Consider the following 19,275-nt stretch of genomic DNA (forward strand, 5'->3'; position numbering starts at 1 on the left):
AGTGCAAGGGGAGGCTATATTTTGGTGGATCAGCGGTGTTGGTTGTTAGGCTGCCTTCTAAGGCTTCCTGACAGCTGCATTGCTGTTTACCCACTGCTCTGCAAACTGCTTTTTTAAAAGCAATCCCAATTTTTTTTTGTCCTGCTGAGGTACTGAGCGTGCATTTTTTCACACCATACAGCGTCAGTGGGCCTCACACAATCCAAAAGTGTCCAGTGTCCACTAGTGTCTGCAGAAATTCAAAATCTCCCTTATCGTGTAGTCACTTTTTTCACACCTGTGCCATCGAGCCTGTGACATAGCGCTCTGATATTCAGTGGGCCTCACACAATCCAAAAGTGTCCAGTGTCCACTAGTGTCTGCAGAAATTCAAAATCTCCCCTGTCCTATAGACACCTTGTACCTTGTTTTACATTACTATATAGTTTGTTGGATTTTGTCTACATTTCTACCAAAAATGAGGAAGGCTGGTGGAAGAGGCCGTGGAATTGGGCGGGGGTTGGCAGCTGGTAATGATGGTGTTCGTGGTGGATCTGATGGTAGTGGCAAAAGAAAAATAGGACCGAATGCAGGAGGTGTTGAGCCTGCGTCATCGTCTGGCTCCACAAGGCCTCGAAGGCTTAGTTTTCTAGGAGTTGGCAAACCCCTTTTAAAGCCAGAGCTTCAGGAAAAAGTTTTGTCTTACATTGCTGACTCAGCCTCCAGCTCTATCGCCTCCTCTTCTGAAGTTGTAAAAAATAAAAGCACTGAGTCGTCATTGGAGGCTCATGTTCATGAACCACACCTTTCCTTGTGTCCTTCACCCCAACCAAGATTGAAGGATGACGCAGGCCATACTACTGATTACTCCATGGAGCTGTTTTCACATACCATGCCTGGATTATCAAGTGAAATGGTGAATTACCCAGGCCAAGATGAATCTGACATGGAGTGCACTGATGCAGAGCCGCTGATAGATGATTCTGCTGGTACATTCACTCAGAGCACTACATTGTCCTCGCAGTGTACAGAGCCAGATTCTGACCCTGATGAGACTCAGGTGCCCCTTCCCGCACACTATACCACCATACACGGTGACACAGAGGAAGGTGCACATGACATTGAAGAGGAGGTGATGGATGACCCAGTTGTTGACCCAGATTGGCATCCGTTGGGGGAAGAGGGTGCTGCTTCCAATAGCTCAGATGAGGAGGAGCATCCACAGCAGACATCGACATCGCAACAGCTGTTATCTGGCAGGCCCGGAGCACTCCAAAGACAGGTTCCAAAAATCACAAGAGTTACTGGACAGCTTGTCCAGACGGTCAAAAGATCACAGCGTGCTAGGCCGCAAAATGTCTGCCAAAGTAGGAAGAGTGCAGTGTGGCACTTTTTTGAACAAAATGCTCATGATCAGGCCAAAGTTATCTGTAAGAAGTGCGCAAAGACCTTTAGCCGAGGGAAAAATCTGAAAAATTTGAATACCAGTTGCATGCTTAGACATTTAACCAGCATGCACTTGCAAGCGTGGACACAACACCAAACCTCAAGTGCCACATGTGCAACTGATCACAACGAAGGTAGTCAGCAACGCTACATTGTTTCCCCCACTGTAAGCCCACCAGTTAGCACAGCAGCAAATGTTGAGGTGTCGTTGCAAGGCCACAGCAGTCAGGGAATCCCACTATTATATCAACGAAATACTGAATCTAGGCCATCAGAAAGAACACCAACTCCATCACCATCATCAACCCTCTCTCAGTCCGCCCTGTCCACCGCTACTTCCACCATATGCAGCTCTCAAGTCCAGCTCACCCTCCCAGACACTATGAGTAGGTCAAGAAAGTACTCAGTCTCTCATCCGCGTACACTGGGTTTGAATGCCCACATTGCCAAACTAATCTCGTTTGAGATGATGCCCTATCGGTTGGTGGAAAGCGCAGCTTTTTGCGAACTCATGGCCTATGCAGTACCACGCTATGACCTACCCAGTCGCCACTTCTCTCGCAAAGCCATCCCAGCCCTCCACCATCATGTAAAAGACCGCATTGTCCATGCACTCAAGCAGTCAGTGAGTGGAAAGGTGCACCTCACAACTGATGCATGGTCCAGTCGGCATGGCCAGGGCCGTTACGTGTCCATCACTGCGCACTGGGTTAATGTGGTGGATGCAGGGTCCACAGGGGACAGCGGTGGTGGGACAGTGCTGCCTAGCCCACGGTATAGGAAACAGTTGGCTGTAGGCGTTCGACCCTCCTCCTCCAGAAGCGAAAGCTCGTCCACAGAGCGCAGTCGTACGAGCACTCCATCTGCAGCTGCCACTGTTGCACACGAGGTGTCCCCCTATCGAGCAGCTAGTGGAAAGCGTCAACAGGCTGTGTTGCAGATGATGTGTTTGGGCGACAGACACACCACCGAGGTGCTGGCCGAGTACTTGAAGCGACAAACTGAGTCATGGCTGGGCAGTGTACATCTTGAGGCAGGCAAGGTAGTTAGTGATAACGGCCGTAATTTTGTGGCAGCCATAGCCCTTTCAAAACTCAGAAACATACCTTGCTTGGCTCACACCTTGAACCTGGTGGTGCTGTGCTTCCTCAAAAATTATCCGGAGTTAACAGCCCTGCTCCAGAAGGTGCGAAGACTGTGCGCGCACATCCGCCGGTCGCCTGTACACTCCGTTCGTATGCGGAAGCTGCAGCGATTGCTCCACCTTCCCAACCACCGCCTCATTATCGACATTGCAACAAGGTGGAACTCCACCCTGCACATGGTGGAGCGGCTGTGCGAGCAGAGGCAGGCCATAATGCATTTGTGGGAGGATACACGGCCAGGCACTTTGAGAGCAGACATGGAGTTGACAGGTGTGCAGTGGTCGAAGCTGAAAGACCTCTGTAAAGTCCTTCAGTGTTTTGAGGAATGCACACGGCTGGTAAGCGCAGATGACGCCATCCTAAGCATGAGCATCCCACTTATGCATCTGCTCATGCAAACTTTGACGCACCTTAAGGAGCAGGCGTCTGCAGCCAATGTTGATGAGGAGGAAGAGGAGGAGGGAATCCTTGATGACATTCAGCCATTGTCTGCTCAGGGACCTCTCCTGGATGAGGTGGAGGAAGAAGAGGAGGAGGAGGATGATGATGGGGATGATTACTTAGGGGAGGAGGATGCATCTCGTGGGGCAAGTGAAAATGTTGGCGTGGCAAGGTCTGGTACAGGGTTTGTGCGTGACTGGAGGGATGTGGATTTGCCAGAAAGTGCTCCTCCATCCAGCACTCGCAGTGCATCATTGACACCGGGAACATTGGCCCACATGTCAGATTATGCCTTGCAGATCCTAAAAAGGGACCCCCGCATTGCCAAAATGATGAACGATGACGACTACTGGTTGGCCAGCATCCTGGATCACGCTATAAAGGCAAATTACAAAACATCATGCCACAGGAGAACCTTGACCTAATATTGGCTAATAAACAAGCAACTTTGGTAAATCGGTTGCTTGAGGCATTCCCAGCACACAGCAGCAGTGATGGTTCTCACACGAGCCGTACGGGCCGGGGGCAGCTTGGCAGAGGTGTTCATGGTGCACACAGCAGAAGTGGCGTTGGAGACAGGGGTTTCATGACAATGTTGTGGACTGATTTTTCAAGTACCGCACACAACTGGTAATACTGCATCGATGGAAAGTGACAGGAGACAGCAGTTGTCAACTATGGTTACAAACTACTTTTCCTCCCATATCGATGTTCTCCCACACAGGTCATTCCCCTTTGACTATTGGGCCGCTAAACTGGACACCTGGCCTGAATTGGCACAATATGCCTTACAGGAGCTCGCTTGCCCAGCTGCAAGTGTGCTATCGGAAAGAGTCTTCAGTGCAGCTGGATCAATCCTGACAGAAAAAAGGACCCGTCTGTCAACCCAAAATGTGGATGATCTAACCTTCATTAAAATGAACCATGCATGGGTTTCCAAGGATTTTGTCCCACCTTCCCCTGATGACACATAGGGTGACAGAAAAATGGCTTGCTTTGGTCCACCTCTTCCTGGGACTTGACCTATTTCGCCTTTTGCATCAGCTCAATGTCCAACATCAACATATGCCACTTTCTAAAACTCCCTAACTGTGCTGCCACCCCCCCCCCCCCCATGGCCGGGGTCACCACCTAGCGCACGACACCGTGCGAGTGCCGTTACCCTGGACAGGTGGGTAGGCCGACTCTTGGGCGCGGGCACTGGCACAGGGTCCCTCATAGTGCAATCAAGTGTCTTTGACGGTGGTGGTGCACACCCGCTGTCAGACACACCGCCGTACTATGAGGGGCCCAGTGCCAGTACCGACGCCCACGAGTGGGCCCCCCTTGCTTGGGCAGGGCCCCAGCATTTGCAATCTTTACCTCTCCCTGCTCCTCCGCTGTGTAGTCTGGGCCGTCAAATCCATACTGTGCCTGACACCGTCTGAGCCTGCCTCCTGATGTATAGGCATATATTTTGAATGTGTACGCTATCCATACATGTTATCCGGGGATACGGTACCCTTTCTCACCTTTGTGCAATCCATACTGGGCCTAACACCGTCTGAGCCTGCCTCCTGATGTATAGGCATATATTTTGAATGTGTACGCTATCCATACATGTTATCCGGGGATACGGTACCCTTTCTCACCTTTGTGCAATCCATACTGGGCCTAACACCGTCTGAGCCTGCCTCCTGATGTATAGACATATATTTTGAATGTGTACGCTATCCATACATGTTATCCGGGGATACGGTACCCTTTCTCACCTTTGTGCAATCACGTGCAAGCCATACTGGGCCTAACACAGTCTGAGCCTGCCTCCTGATGTATAGACATATATTTTGAATGTGTACGCTATCCATACATGTTATCCGGGGATACGGTACCCTTTCTCACCTTTGTGCAATCACGTGTAATCCATACTGGGCGTGAGAACGGCTGGCGAGCTGTTAAGCAAGCTACAGCACCTGTGGTTTGCACACGTAAGTTTTTCATTTTTTCAGGAATGACGGTTAGGCCTAATTCCAGAACTGCGGTTGACCTGCACTTACTGGGAAATCATCGTTCGCGGGTAATAATTGTAATCAGTGATCCCCATTACTAACATTGTTCAGCGGGTTATCTGCACCTGTAAGCGACAAACGCTGGCCTTTTCAGTGTAGCGCACATGCAGCCACGGACATGTAAGGGCATGACACACCAGTTATTGGCCAATCTCATGTGCCAGAGCCTCACGTGTCCCTCTAGTAAGCCGGACTCGGACCGCGGGGCATGACGGAGTCTCGTTCGTTAACGGAATTAAGCTTGCAATGTGTGCATCTGTTCTGTAGCTGGCATGGTTGAGGTTTCCCAGGTGGAGTCGAATTTAACCGTAGGCTCCACTCCTGGTGGTGCCCTTCTGGACATTCCTTTAAGGTTCAGCTTTGCAACCATACTGCCCACGTAAAACAAACACTTTGCCTTCATGAACGCTGTTTGGAGGGTCATGACTCGTGGGAATAACGCCGCCCAATCAGTTAACCTGCTAGAGAGATCCTTCGTTGCTCCCAAGCATGACATCACACTCCCTAGGAGGAAGGTAATGCCACTGTGGCGACCGTACTCCTGGGGGCGACACAAGTGCACTGATGCCCAGCCACTGCTCGATGAATCTGCTGGTACATTGACCCAGACCACTACATTCCCCTCGCACGCTACACGGCCTGAATCTGACCCTGATGAAACTCAGGTTACCCTTCCCATATACAGTTCCATCTTACACGGTGACAAAGAGGAAGCTGCAGATGAAAGTGCAGGTTCGGCCCACCCGCCATCAGACACACCACCGTACTATCAGGGGCCCTGTGCCAGTGCCGTCGCCAACGAGTGGGCCCCCCCTGCTTGCCCAGGATCACAGCACTTGCAAGGTTGAAATACTGTGCAGTGAGATGGAAGATGGGGACGACGAGGAGTCCAAAGAAGTACAGGGATTCCCTAGCGAGGAGACTTATTTGATTGTTTTCAATGTTGGGACAGCAATTTTTGGGGAGCACTATACTCTGGAGAATGATAGATGGGGCCCACCATACACTGGAACATTCCAAAGGTGGACATCAGACACTGGAGCAGCATTTACAGGGCCCATTATACACTAGAGCATTAGAAATGGGGCCCATTATGTTTGGAGCATTATTTGGGCCCATAAGACAGTGGAGCTTCATCCATGGGGACCAACATATACTGTAGCATTATGTGGAGCTCATCATATACTGTTTCAAACATTATATGGGACCAATGATTCTGTATGGAGAAATAGATGGGCCTCGTCATGAGATGTAAAAAGTGAAGTATTTTTCATTGTACTATACCGCTATTTCTCTGCCGTATCGGAGCATGATGAGTTGTGGTATGTGTTAAAGGGGCGCTCTTTCGCCCAGGGCACATGAAAACCTGGAGCCAGCCCTACCCCCCCACAACTTTAGCCAAATAACCCCCATTTTTCAGTGCGTAACTTGTATTATGAAGTTAATTAAGGTTGACAAGCTTAAGAAAGAAGAATTGATGCTTTTGGCATTCAAATGGGCACTGTAGGTGTGTTTCCTGTCCTCCTCTCACTGCCGACTTTTATTCCCCATTGACTTACATTGGGTTTTGTGTTTCGGGACGACCCCGACTTTTCCCTATAATCGGACGATCTTGCTCGACCCGACTTTTGGAAAAGTCGGGTTTCACGAAACGAAACTCGACCCTAAAACACCAAAAGTCGCTCAACTCTAGTTACTGTAAAATGAAGGGAGGTGGATCTCTTGCGACATATGAAATTTCCCCGCTACTTTTGGCAGATATGAGGGGTCTGGTTTTAATATCAACTGATCCTGGAATGTTAACAGGAACGGAGGTTCTATTGAAAGTGCTTGTATGTCGCTGACCCTTCTGGCTGAAGTTAGTGCCACTAGCAGTACCGTCTTAAGAGAGAAGTGCTTAAGGGATATTGAGTCTTAGGCTAAGTGCACACGTTGCAGAAAATTTCTGCACAAAAACCTGAATCCCTTCCCAGAAACCGCACCTATTTTTCCACGGCAGTTTTTGTGCGTTTTTTTGCACGGTTTTGATGCGTTTTTTACCGCAGCGGTTTCTAAAAGCATGGGAGAAGCCTAAACCGCGGAAAAAAACGCAAAATTAATGTGCATGCTGCGGTTTTTACCGCGATGCGTTTTTTTCGCTGTAAAAAACGCATCAATGTGCACAAAAAGTGCAAAATGCATAGAAATGACTGTGCACCTTATTTTTAGCGGTTTTATAGTGAAAACCGCGGTAAAAACCGCTAAAAAAATGCTGTGTGTGAACACAGCCTAACAGTTCAAAGGGGAGAGTGTTAGGGCATCTAGTACCAAATTCAAGTCCCAGGGAGGCACTCTGGGTATGTGTACTGGTTCGCTCCGTTCACAGGCAGAGATGAATCTGGTTATCCCTCTATTGCCTGCCACGTTATGACTATAGAAGTCCCCTAAAGCAGACACTTGCACTTTTAGTGTGTTGACGGATAGCCCTAGATCTTTCCCTTTTTGTAGAAATTCTAGAATGGGTGTTATCGGGATTTCTCTAGAGTCAGGAGCTGTGTGGAACTCTAGGAACTTCCCCCATACCCTGGTATAAATCTTTGTAGTAGCCAATTTTCGACTTTGTAGGAGGGTATTGACAAGTCCCTCCGTGAACTCTCTTGCTCTCAACATTTCCCTTTCAAGTTCCAAGCCGTCAAGTGGAGATTGTCCACTTGAGGATGGAGGAATGGCCCCTGAGAGAGGAGCTTGTGGGTTGAGGGGAGCACCCAAGGGTCTGTCACTGACATTGCTTATAAGCACGAAAACCATGGCCTCCTGGGCCAAATGGCGCTATTAAGATTATTCTCGCCTTTTCTGCCTTGATCTTCCTGATAACCTGTGGCAGTAGTATGATTGGGGGAAAGGCATATGCCAATCTGAACTGCCACGGGGCTTGGAGGGCATCCAGAATTTCCAGACAGTTTGTCACGTTCAGGGAGGCGAACCTTCGCCCCTGTCTGTTTAGTTTGGTGGCGACGAGATCTATCTGGGGGAAGACCCCACAGTGACATGATGTGTTTGAATATTTGCCGGCTCAGGCACCATTCTCCTTGCCGTAATGTGTGGCGACTTAGGAAGTCTTCTTCCGAATTGTCTCTTCTTTTTATGTGGAGAGCCGATAGAGACAAAAATAGCTTTTTGGCTAAGGATAAGATTTTTCATGCGGAAGACATCAGGCTGTTTGATCGAGTTCCGCCTTGCCTGTTCAGATATGCTACCACTGTGGTGTTGTCTGAAAGGAATCTCACGTGTTCCCCTTGTAGCTGTGGAAAGAAGTGATATAACGCATGACTAACCGCATTCAGCTCTTTTAAATTTGAGGAATCTTGTCTCTCGCTTATATCCCACTGGCCTTGGGAGAAGGTCCCTCCCATATGAGCCCCCCATCATGTAGGGCTAGCATCAGTAGTAACTATACAGGAAGTTGTTATTATCCATGGCACTCCTCCCGATAGATCACTGTCATCTAACCACCATGCTAGGGAAGTTAGAACTGTTTGGGATAAGGTGATTTTCTTTGCCAAATTCCCTCGGACACAAGCCTTCTCTAGGAGAATCTGGTGTAGCAGTTCCCTGCGGTGGAACTGAGCCCATTGAACCGCTGGGATGCAGGAGGTAAGGGACCTTAATAGGGACATTTCTTCCCTCAAGGACATGCATGGTTTGTCCATTGCTAATGTGATCTTTGTTTTGATCATTGCAATCTTTACCTGTGGTAGCAGACATTTTTGCTTTATGGAGTCTAGTTGGCGACCTTGGAAGGACTGGATGGATTGTGGCTCGACTCTGGACTTCTTGAAGTTTGTTATCCAACCTAGAGCCTGTAGGGATAAGATTGTGTCAGCAACTCGTCTATTACATTGTCGAGTTGAGTTCTCTATTATTAAGAAGTCGTCTAGATAGGGTATCATCAAGGTGTCTTTCTGGTGTAGGAAGGCCAATACTTCCAGCATCACCTTTGTAAAGACCCGTGGTGCGATGGAGAGGCCAAATGGCATGGCTGTGAACTGGTGTATGGTGCCATCAAGGGACACCGCCACTCTGAGGCATTTCTGATACCTGTAATGGATGGGAAGATGATAATAAGCATCCTTTAGATCTAGGCCCGCCATCACACACTTGGGGAAGAGAAGTTTAATTGTAGATGTAATAGACTCCATCTTAAATCGTTGCTTTTTGACAAATGTATTTAGCTTCTTCAGGTTAGTGATTGTCCTGAAAGAGCCATCTGGCTTAGGTACCAGAAAAAGAGGGGAGTAAAATCCTCTTCCTTCCTGCCCTTTGGGCACATGGACCAATACTTTTCTGTCCAACAAGCTTAGAATCTCAACTTCCAGGGCCTGCTGTTGGATTGGTGAGTTGAGAGATGTTATAATAACCGAGTTATGGGGGACATGATGGAACTCTATCTTTAGCCCATTTCTAACAATGTCCAGGACCCAAGAACTGGCTGTGATCTTTTCCCATTCTCAGAGGAAAAATTCTAGTCTTCCTCCTACTGGAGGGACTAGCCCTTTAGCTTCTGTCTCTACGGGAGGAGGATCCCTCAATTATGACACCTTTGTTCTTGTCCTCCATTGTGGCCCAACGATTCTGGTTTTCCGTTGGCCTTCCTCTGCCAAATGGATGTCTCATAAACGTCCTTCTATAAAATGGGAGAGAGGGGTTAGGGAAGCCCTTTTTCCTTTCTTTCGCCTTGGTGAGGATCTCATCTAAGGTTTTCCCGAACAGACTCTCACCCTCACAAGGGATGGCAAAAAGCTTTGCCTTGGATTGGGTATCGTCTTTCCAGCTTTTAAGCCATAGACTACACCTGGCGTTATTAAGTAAGCCTGCTGTCCTGGCTCCCAAGCGTAACGAGTCAGCAGAAGCGTCCGCTATAAACGCAGCCGCACCACGGATCATGGGAACAGCGACTCATAATCTGTCTCTGGAGGCCTTTTGGTCTATTTGCTGGTCTAGTTGATCAATCCAGACCAGCATAGAACGGGCCGTGCAAGTGCTGGCTATTGACGGCTTAAACGTGCCGGTAGCTGCCTCCCATGCCCTTTTCAGTGAGGCATCGGCCTTACAGTCGAGTGGATCTTTTAGTACGCCTGCGTCCTCTACCGGTAAGGCTGATTGTTTTGAGGTAGAGGCGACCGCAGCGTCCACTTTCAGGACTTTAGACCACGTTACCAACTCCTCGTCACTGAACGGGTACCTTCTCTTTGAGGCTGAGGGAGATAACCTCTCTGTTCCTGTTTCTCCCATTCTTTCTTAACCAGGGCTTTTATGGCTGGTATAACAGGGAAGGCTCTCCTCTTCCTATCAGTTTGTCCTGCAAACATTATTTCTTGCGTTGTTTGCGGATCCCTTGTGTCTGTGCACCCCATGGTGTTTCTCACGGACTTAACTAAGTTGTCCATGTTCTCTAAGGGGAAACACGAACGCCCCTCCATATCTGGGGAGGATGACGATGTGGATGCGTAAGAGCTATCAGAGATCACAGCCTCGTCAGAGTCTGAGCTGGCCACAGTCGGTTTCTTAGTCTTAGTATGTGTAGGTGTACTACTAGACTGGGTTAGGGCCCGTAACTTCTGTGGCTGACGCAGATGCCTGTTTCGCAGTCTCATTAATGCATTTTCTACATAGCCTTTTTTTTTTTTTTTTTTTAAAGCCTGAGGAGGAGACGTAGCGAAGAGGACAAGAGGGAGAGAGAGAGGTATTTGTCATCTTGATAGGCAGAGAGTCATCCACTCACCCAAGCTGTAGGTACCGGATCAGGAGGCTGAGATGGGGGCTTGTTGGTGTGGCTTCTGTCCGAGGAACCTCTGCCAGAGTTGCCACAGTGTTACCTGCCGAGGGATGCATGCTCTGTCCTGGGGAAGACATGCTTGCATGCTGAACCCTCTGCAGCAGGGTTTTTTTTTTGCTACACCATTTTGCTGGTACCTCCCCCCCTGGGAGCGCCTCCTCAGGGTAGGCGCGGCTAATATGCACGTGTTCGGCCTGGTATACAGCCGCCGAGCTGCGCCGCTGAATATCGTCCCTTTTTTTTTTTCTTCCTTGCAGCGTCTGCGGGGAGGGGATGGGGAGCGCTTTACATGCTTATGCGTGGTCTCACGATGCTCCCGAGACCACGCGTTCACCCTGCCGCTGGGGATTCTCCGGTGACCCGGAAGTTCCCCCTTACCACTTCCGGTATCGGCGCTGCATGTGCGTCCTCCCTCTGGGCGATGAAGCCATGGGAAACGGAGGCCGCATCTGTTCCCTCCGGTTCCGCGCTCCCACACGGACCGGGACGGCCATCTCCGGACCCCGGTGGCGTGTGTATATGCAGGAGAACCCCGGTCGGCCATCGCTGCTGCGGCTGTTCAGATGAGGAGAGAGCCGGTTCGCTACTTCTGGACTGGAACCCCTGCCGTTCCCACAGAGACTGCACAGGTGGTTCCTTGGCCCAGGTATGTCTGTAGAAGAATCCTGCTGTTTCCCACAGGAACAGAAAACCAACTGAGGAGGAGAGGCGGACCGCACTCTTATCTCTGTAGGTTTCCTGTTCCTGTGGGCGGATCCCTCTCTCCAGTGGGTGCTGTCGTGGCGAAGGGTAAAATTTACATTAATTTCAACACACATATTTTGAACCAGAAATGGTGCAGATTTCAATGTAAATCCCAACACAAAAAAATGTACATTCAGGATGTAAGACACATAGATCCTGATTAAGGCACTTGTAAAAAGATGTATTGTGGACCATACATTACCTCCGTGCCAGCTATTGCCTCCAACTGTACACAAATGTCATATTATGGAACATTATCTCTAATCGAAGCATTCCTCTAGGGAAAATATAGTAGCCACATATATAATTGTGCCCAACCACCGACTCCGTCTTCGCAATATCCCTGACTCCCGGCTCCATGACTTCAACCCCACAGTCCCACCTCACTACTGAGCAGGTACATAAATGTAGCACAGATTATTTATTAGATATTTTAGGAGTCGGAGTTGTTCCATTTTATACCAAATCCCCAACACATCAGTGATCCACCTCCATTACATTTGTTGAGAGGTCAACAAGGCCTATGATGAAATTAACACCATTCCTACAGTAAAGCACGAAGGTGGATCGCTGATGTTTTGGGGATGTGTGAGCTACAAAGGCACAGGAAACTTGGTCAAAGTTGAAGGAAAGATGAATGCATCACGTTATCAGCAAATAATGGAGGCAAATTTGCAATCATCAGCCCAGAAGCTGCGCATGAAACGTACTTGCATGTTCCAACATGACAACGATCCAAAACACGAGGCCAAGTCGACCTGTCATTGGCTACAGCAGAACAAAGTGAAGGTTCTGGAGTGGCCATCTCAGTCTCCTGACCTCAATATCATTGAGCCACTCTGGGGAGATCTCAAGCGCGCAGTTCATGCTAGACAGCCCAGGAATTTACAGGAACTGGAGGCTTTTTGGCAAGAAGAGTGGGCAGCTTTACCATCTGAGAAACTAAAGAACCTCATCCACAACTACCACAAAAGACTTCAAGCTGTCATTGATGTTAGAGGGGGCAATAAACAGTATTAAGAAATGAGGTATGTGAACTTTTGATCAGGGTCATTTGGATGTTTTGGGTTGTCATTATGATTTAAAAAGAGAAAACACAATAGTGTGACAATAAATGGCTTCACCCAACCACTAACCATGAGTGCAGAAAAAGTTTAGGTGTTATCAATCATATTATCTGAAAAAAGGGCAAGAAAGCAAAAATTATGCTGGGGTATGTAAACTTTTGAGCACAACTGTATATAAATTACACCTTTTGAAGAGATTTCTAGAAGAAAAGATTGGCATGAAAGAAAAAAATGTCTTGTGAAATATATTTATATCTTATACATATTTATGAACATTTGCTTAGATATATTTATATTATGGATTCATAGTTACATATTTATATTTCTACATATACAGCTCTGGAAAAAATTAAGAGACCACTGCACAGTTTTATAAAAATGAGCTTCTCTCCATGTCTGACAGCCATTCCAGTCCAGTGTCAGTTGAATTCCAACCAGAGTACACCTCATTCTACTTAATGTGCTTCTGATTAGGTGGTGTTCACAATCCTCTTGCAATAGGACAAGCTGGATGACAAAACAAGTGCTAGTAATATCCTAAAAGTAATAGGAATGAAAAAATAACTTTTAACCATGCCAAAGGAGTTGAAAAGAAAAGTCTTGAGTGAGGAAAAGAAGGGCTCAATTCTGGCTTTACTAGCAGAGGGATACAGTGAGCATCATGTTGCCTCCATCCTTAAAATATCTAAGCCCGCAGTCCATTACAACAAGGTCAAGCAGCAGACATTGGGGACAACAAAGCTACAGACCGGCAGAGGGTGAAAGCGACTCTCCACTGACCGGGAAGAACGTCATCTTATTAGAATGTCACTCAGCAACTGCAGGATGCCATCAAGTGACCTACAAAAGGACTGGCAAATGGCAGCTGGGGTGAAGTGCACCGCAAGAACATTTTGTAACAGGCTCCTAGAGGCAGTGTTCAAGTCATGTAAAGCTAGAAAACAGTCTTTCATCAATGAGAAGCAAAGGCGAGCCAGGCTGAAGTTTGCCAAACACCATAAGGATTGGATCATAGAGGACTGGAGTAAGGTAATATTCTCTGAAGAGTCTAATTTTCAACTTTGCCCAACTTCTGGTCGTCTAACGGTTAGACGGAGACCTGGAGAGGTGTACAAGCCACAGTGTCTTGTTCCCACTGTGAAATTTGGTGGAGGATTGGTGATGATGTGGGTATGCTTCAGCAAGGCTGGAATTGGGCAGGTTAATCTTTGCGAAAGACTTATGAATCAAGCCGCATACAAGGTTATCCTGAAAAAACAGTTGATTCCTTCTGCTCAGGCAATGTTCCCCAACTCTGAGGACTGGTTTTTCCAGCAGGACAATGCGCCATGCCACACAGCTAGGTCAATCAATGTGTGGATGAAGGACCACCACATAAAATCCCTGTCATGGCCAGCCCAATCTCCAGACCTGAAGCCCATTGAAAACCTCTGGAATGTAATCAAGAGGAAGATGGATAGTCACAAGCCATCAAACAAAGAAGAACTGCTTACATTTCTGTACCAGGAGTGGCATAAGGTCACCCAAAAGCCGTGTGAAAGACTGGTGGAAGGCAGCCAAGTCACATGAAAGCTGGTATTAAAAATCATGGTTATTCCACAAAATTTTGATTTCTGAACTCTTCCTGAGTTAAATCCTTAGTATTGTTGTTTCTAAATGATTATGAACTTGTTTTCTTAGCATTATTCGAGGTCTACAAGCACTGCATTTTTCTGTTGTTATTTTGACCATTTCTCATTTTCTGAAAATAAATACAAAATTTAGTGCTTGGAAATTCGGAGACATGTTGTCAGTAGTTTAACCCCTTCACCCCCAAGGGTGGTTTGCACGTTCATGACCAGGCCAATTTTTACAATTCTGACCACTGTACCTTTATGAGGTCATAACTCTGGAACGCTTCCATTGATCCCGGTGATTCTGGCATGGTTTTCTTCTGACATATTGTACTTCATGTTAGTGGTAAAATTTCATTCAAATAATTTGCGTTTATTTGTGAAAAAAATGGAAATTTGGCAAAAATTTTGAAAATTTTGCAATTTTCCAACTTTGAATTTTTATGCCCTTAAATCACAGAGATACAGCACACAAAAAACTTGATAAGTAACATTTCCCACATGTTTACTTTACATCAGCACAATTTTGGAACCAAAATTTTTTTTTGTTAGGAAGTTATAAGGGTTAAAAGTTGACCAGCGATATCTCATTTTTACAACACCATTTTATTTTTAGGACCACATCACATTTGAAGCCACTTTGAGGGGTCTATATGATAGAAAATACCCAAAAGTGACACCATTCTAAAAACTGAACCCCTTAAGGTGCTCAAAACCACATTCAAGAATTTTATTAACCCATTAGGTGCGTCACAGGAATTTTTTTGAATATTTAAAAAGAAATGAACATCTAACTTTTTTTCACAAAAAAAATACTTCAGGTTCAATTTTTTTTATTTTACCAAGGGTAACAGGAGAAATTGGACTGCAAAAGTTATTGTGCAATTTGTCCTGAGTACGCTGATACCTGATTTGTGGGGGGGGAACGACTGTTTCGGCGCATGGCAGAGCTCAGAATGGAAGGAGCGCCGCTTGACTTTTTCAATGCAAAATTGGCTGGAATTCAGATCGGACGCCATGTCACGTTTTGGAGAGTCCCTGATGTACCTAAACAGTGGAAAACCCCTACAAGTGACCCCATTTTGGAAACTAGACCCCCCAAGGAACTTATCTAGATATGTGGTGAGAACTTTGAACCCACAAGGGCTTTACAGAAGTTTATAACGTACAGCGGTACAATTAAAAAATCATATTTTTTCCACAAAAATGATCTTTTCACCCTCAATTCTTATTTTTCCAAGGGTAACAGGACCCTAAAAGTTATTGTGCAATTTGTCCTGAGTGCGCTGATACCCCACATGTGGGGGTAAACCACTATTTGGGCGCATGGCAGAGCTCGGAAGGGAAGCAGCGCCATTTGACGTTTTTGGCTGGAATTGAGATCGGACACCATGTCGCGTTTGGAAAACTCCTGATGTACAAAAACAGTGGAAACCCCCCACAAATGACACCATTTTGGAAACTAGACCCCCTAAGGAACTTATCTAGATGTGTGGTGAGCACTTTGACCCCCCCAGTGCTTCACAGAAGTTTATAATGCCCGGGCGTGAAAATAAATAATTCGTATTTTTTCCACAAACATGATCTTTTAGTCACCATTTTTTTATTTTCCCAAGGGTACCAGGAGAAATTGGACCCCAAAAGTTGTTGTCCAATTTGTCCTGAGTATGCTGATACCCCATATGTGGGAGAAAACTACTGTATGGGCACACGTCGGGGCTCGGAAGGGAAGTAGTGACGTTTTGGAATGCTGACTTTGATGGAATGGTCTGCGGGTGTCATGTTGCCTTTGGAGAGCCCCTAATGTACCTAAACAGTGGAAACCCCCCACAAATGACCCCATTTTGAAAACTAGACCCACTAAGGAACTTATCTAGATGTGAGGTGAGCATTTTGAACCCCCAAGGGCTTCACTGAAGTTTATAATGCCAGGGCATGAAAATAAAAAAATCGTATTTTTTCCAGAAACATGATCAATTAGTCCCCAATTTTTTCATTTTCCCAAGGGTAACAGGAGAAATTGAACCCCCAAAAGTTGTTGTCCAATTTGGCCCGAGTACGCTGACACCCCATATGTGGGAGAAAACTACTGTATGGACACACGTCGGGGCTCGGAAGGGAAGTAGTGACGTTTTGGAATGCAGACTTTGATGGAATGGTCTGCGGGTGTCATGTGCGTTTGGAGAGCCCCTGATGTACCTAAACTATTGAAACTCCCCACAAGTGACCCCATTTTGGACACTAGACCCCCCACGGAACTTATCTAGATGTGTGGTGAGCACTTTGAACCCCCAAGTGTTTCACAGAAGTTTATAACACTCGGACGTGAAAATAAAAAAATCATTTTTTTCCACAAAAATGATATTTTTGCCCCCAATTTTTTAGTTTCCTAAGGGTAACAGGAGAAATTGGACCCCAAAAATTGTTTTGCAATTTGTCCTGAGTAGGCTGATACCCTACATGTGGGGGTAAAACACGGTTTGGGCGCATGGCAGAGCTTGGAAGGGAAGGAGCACCATTTGACTTTTTCAACTCAGAATTGGCTGGAATTGAGATCAGATGCCATGTTGCATTTGGAGAGCCCCTGATGTGCCCAAACAGTGGAAACCCCCAATTATAACTCCAACCCTAACCCCAACACACCCCTAACCCTAATCTGAGCCCTAGCCCTAACCCTAACCCTAACCCTAGCCCTAGCCCTAAGGCAGTGTGCACACGCTGCGGATTTTGCTGCGGTTCCGCAGCGGTTTTGGCTGCTGCGGACCCGCAGCAATTTCTGCTGCGGTGTACAGTACCATGATTCCCTATGGGAATCAAAAACCGCAGTGCAGACGGTGCGGAATTTTCCGCGCGGATTATCTGCGGTTTTCAATCCGCAGAAAGAATTGACATGTCAATTCTTTCTGCGGATTCTCCTGCGGTTTGCCATCTCCTCTATTGAGGAGATGAAAAACCGCAGGACAAAACCGCAGAGCAATCCGCAGGTAAAACCGCAGGTCTTTTGACCTGCGGTTTCACCTGCGGATTTTACAAAATCCGCGCGGATGAATCCGCACCTAATCCGCAGCGTGTGCACACAGCCTTACCCTAACGGGAAAATGGAGATAAATACTTTTTTTTAGTTTTATTATTTTTCCCTAACTAAGGGGGTGATAACGGGGGGTTTGACTTACTATTTATGGCGGTTTTTATGTTTGGCGGCTGTCACACGCTAAAAGACGCTTTTTATTGTAAAATAGTTTTTGCATCACCACATATTGAGAGCTATAATTTTTCCGTATTTTGACCCACTGAGTCATGTGAGGTCTTATTTTTTGCGGGACGAGTTGACGTTTTTATTGGTACCATTTTCGGGCATGTGACATTTTTTGATGGCTTTTTATTCCGATTTTTGGGGCGCAGAATGAACAAAAACCAGCGTTTCATGAATTTCTTTTGGGGGGGGTGCGTTTACACCGTTCCGCATGCGGTAAAATTGATAAAGCGGTTTTATTCTTCGGGTCAGTACGGTTACAGCGATACCTCATTTAGGTCTTTTTTTATGTTTTTGTTGGTTTTATGCAATGAAAACTATTTTATATAAAAAATAATTATTTTTGCATCGCTTTATTCTGCGAGCTATAACTTTTTTATTTTTTCGCTGATGATGCTGTGTGGTGGCTCGTTTTTTGCGGGACAAGATGACGTTTTCAGCGGTACCATGGATATTTATATGCGTCTTTTTGATCGCGCGTTATTACACTTTTTGTTTGGCGGTATGATAACAAATCATTATTTTTTGCTTCGTTTTTTATTTTTATTTTTTAAGGGGTTCGCTAAAAGGGTTAACTAATGGGACAGTTTTATAGCACGGGTCATTACGGACGCGGCGATACCTAATATGTGTACTTTTGTTTTTTTTTATTATTATTTCCAAAAAATGGATTTATTGAGGGAATATTTTTTTTTTTTTCTAATTTATTTGGCGATTTTTTTAAATTTATTTTTACATTTTTTTTTTATTTTTTTTTTACTTTATTACATAGTCCCAGGTGGGACATCACTGTCCTGTGACAGATCGCTGATCTGTCACATCACAGATCACTGTGACAGATCAGCAATCTGTCACAGGCATTGAAGAAGACTTCCTCATGCCTGCGCTTTGCAGGCACTGAGGAAGCCAGCTTCCCCAGGCCCCCGAAGGCCCCCGTCGCCATCTTGGATTCAGGGGCCTGGAGGATAGGAGCCCCCTGCAGCAGCGCTGCACATTGCGCTGCCGTGGGGGGCTCAGGGAAGCACGGAGGGAGCCCCCTCCCTGCCGATGCTTCCCTTTAACTCCCGGTACACCGCGATAATGATCGCGGTGTGCAAGGGGTTAACGTGTCGGGGGCGGTCCGTGACTGCCCCTGACACATAGTGCCGGGTGTCAGCTGTGATAATCAGCTGACACCCGGCCACGATCAGCGGCGCTCACCACGTGGGCGCCGCTGATCGCGGTAGACGTACTATCCCGTCCACGGTCATACGGGCCCGGGTACCGTGGACGGGATAGTACGTCGAATGTCAGGAAGGGGTTAAAGAATGAAAGAGCAATTTACATTTTACTCAAAAATATAAAGAGAAAAATCAGACAAACTGAAAATGTTGCAGTGGGCTCTTAATTTTTGCCAGAGCTGTATATATTATTTTTCTTTTACTTATAATTTCGGTGAAAGTTCAATTAAAAATATTGTGTGTTTACCTTATCGATGCAGTGGAAGCTGTGGACATAAGAAATAAAATGAGCACCATCAAGACTCCCGTCACCCCTGGAACTGAAACGAAAATGTTTGGAATATCATTAATACATTGCCTGATAACAAAAAATAATAATGAATAATTTAATAGTTTTCTTTTTAAAAATCTTGTTTATGGTAGCACAATATCTGCCAATGCATAAGTGAAATTGTATAGATTCCAAAAAAAATACAATAAAAACAAAAAAGTTATAGCTACCCC

General features: G+C 46.4%; 1 protein-coding gene across 5 annotated transcripts in view; it reads right to left on the reverse strand.

Annotated features, from left to right (window-relative positions):
- Positions 1-19,275, reverse strand: part of NOX4 (NADPH oxidase 4) — a 372,675-nt gene that overhangs the window by 206,525 nt on the left and 146,875 nt on the right. For all 5 annotated transcript variants that reach the window (XM_073569264.1, XM_073569267.1, XM_073569265.1 and 2 more), the window contains one exon: positions 19,019-19,091. In XM_073569264.1, coding sequence (XP_073425365.1) covers positions 19,019-19,091 — 73 coding nt within the window. The remainder of the gene's footprint in view (positions 1-19,018; positions 19,092-19,275) is intronic.

This window comes from Dendrobates tinctorius, unplaced genomic scaffold (assembly GCF_039654945.1).
Source record: "Dendrobates tinctorius isolate UK_male_01 unplaced genomic scaffold, ASM3965494v1 ptg000023l, whole genome shotgun sequence".
In the NCBI taxonomy this organism is placed as follows: domain Eukaryota; kingdom Metazoa; phylum Chordata; class Amphibia; order Anura; family Dendrobatidae; genus Dendrobates; species Dendrobates tinctorius.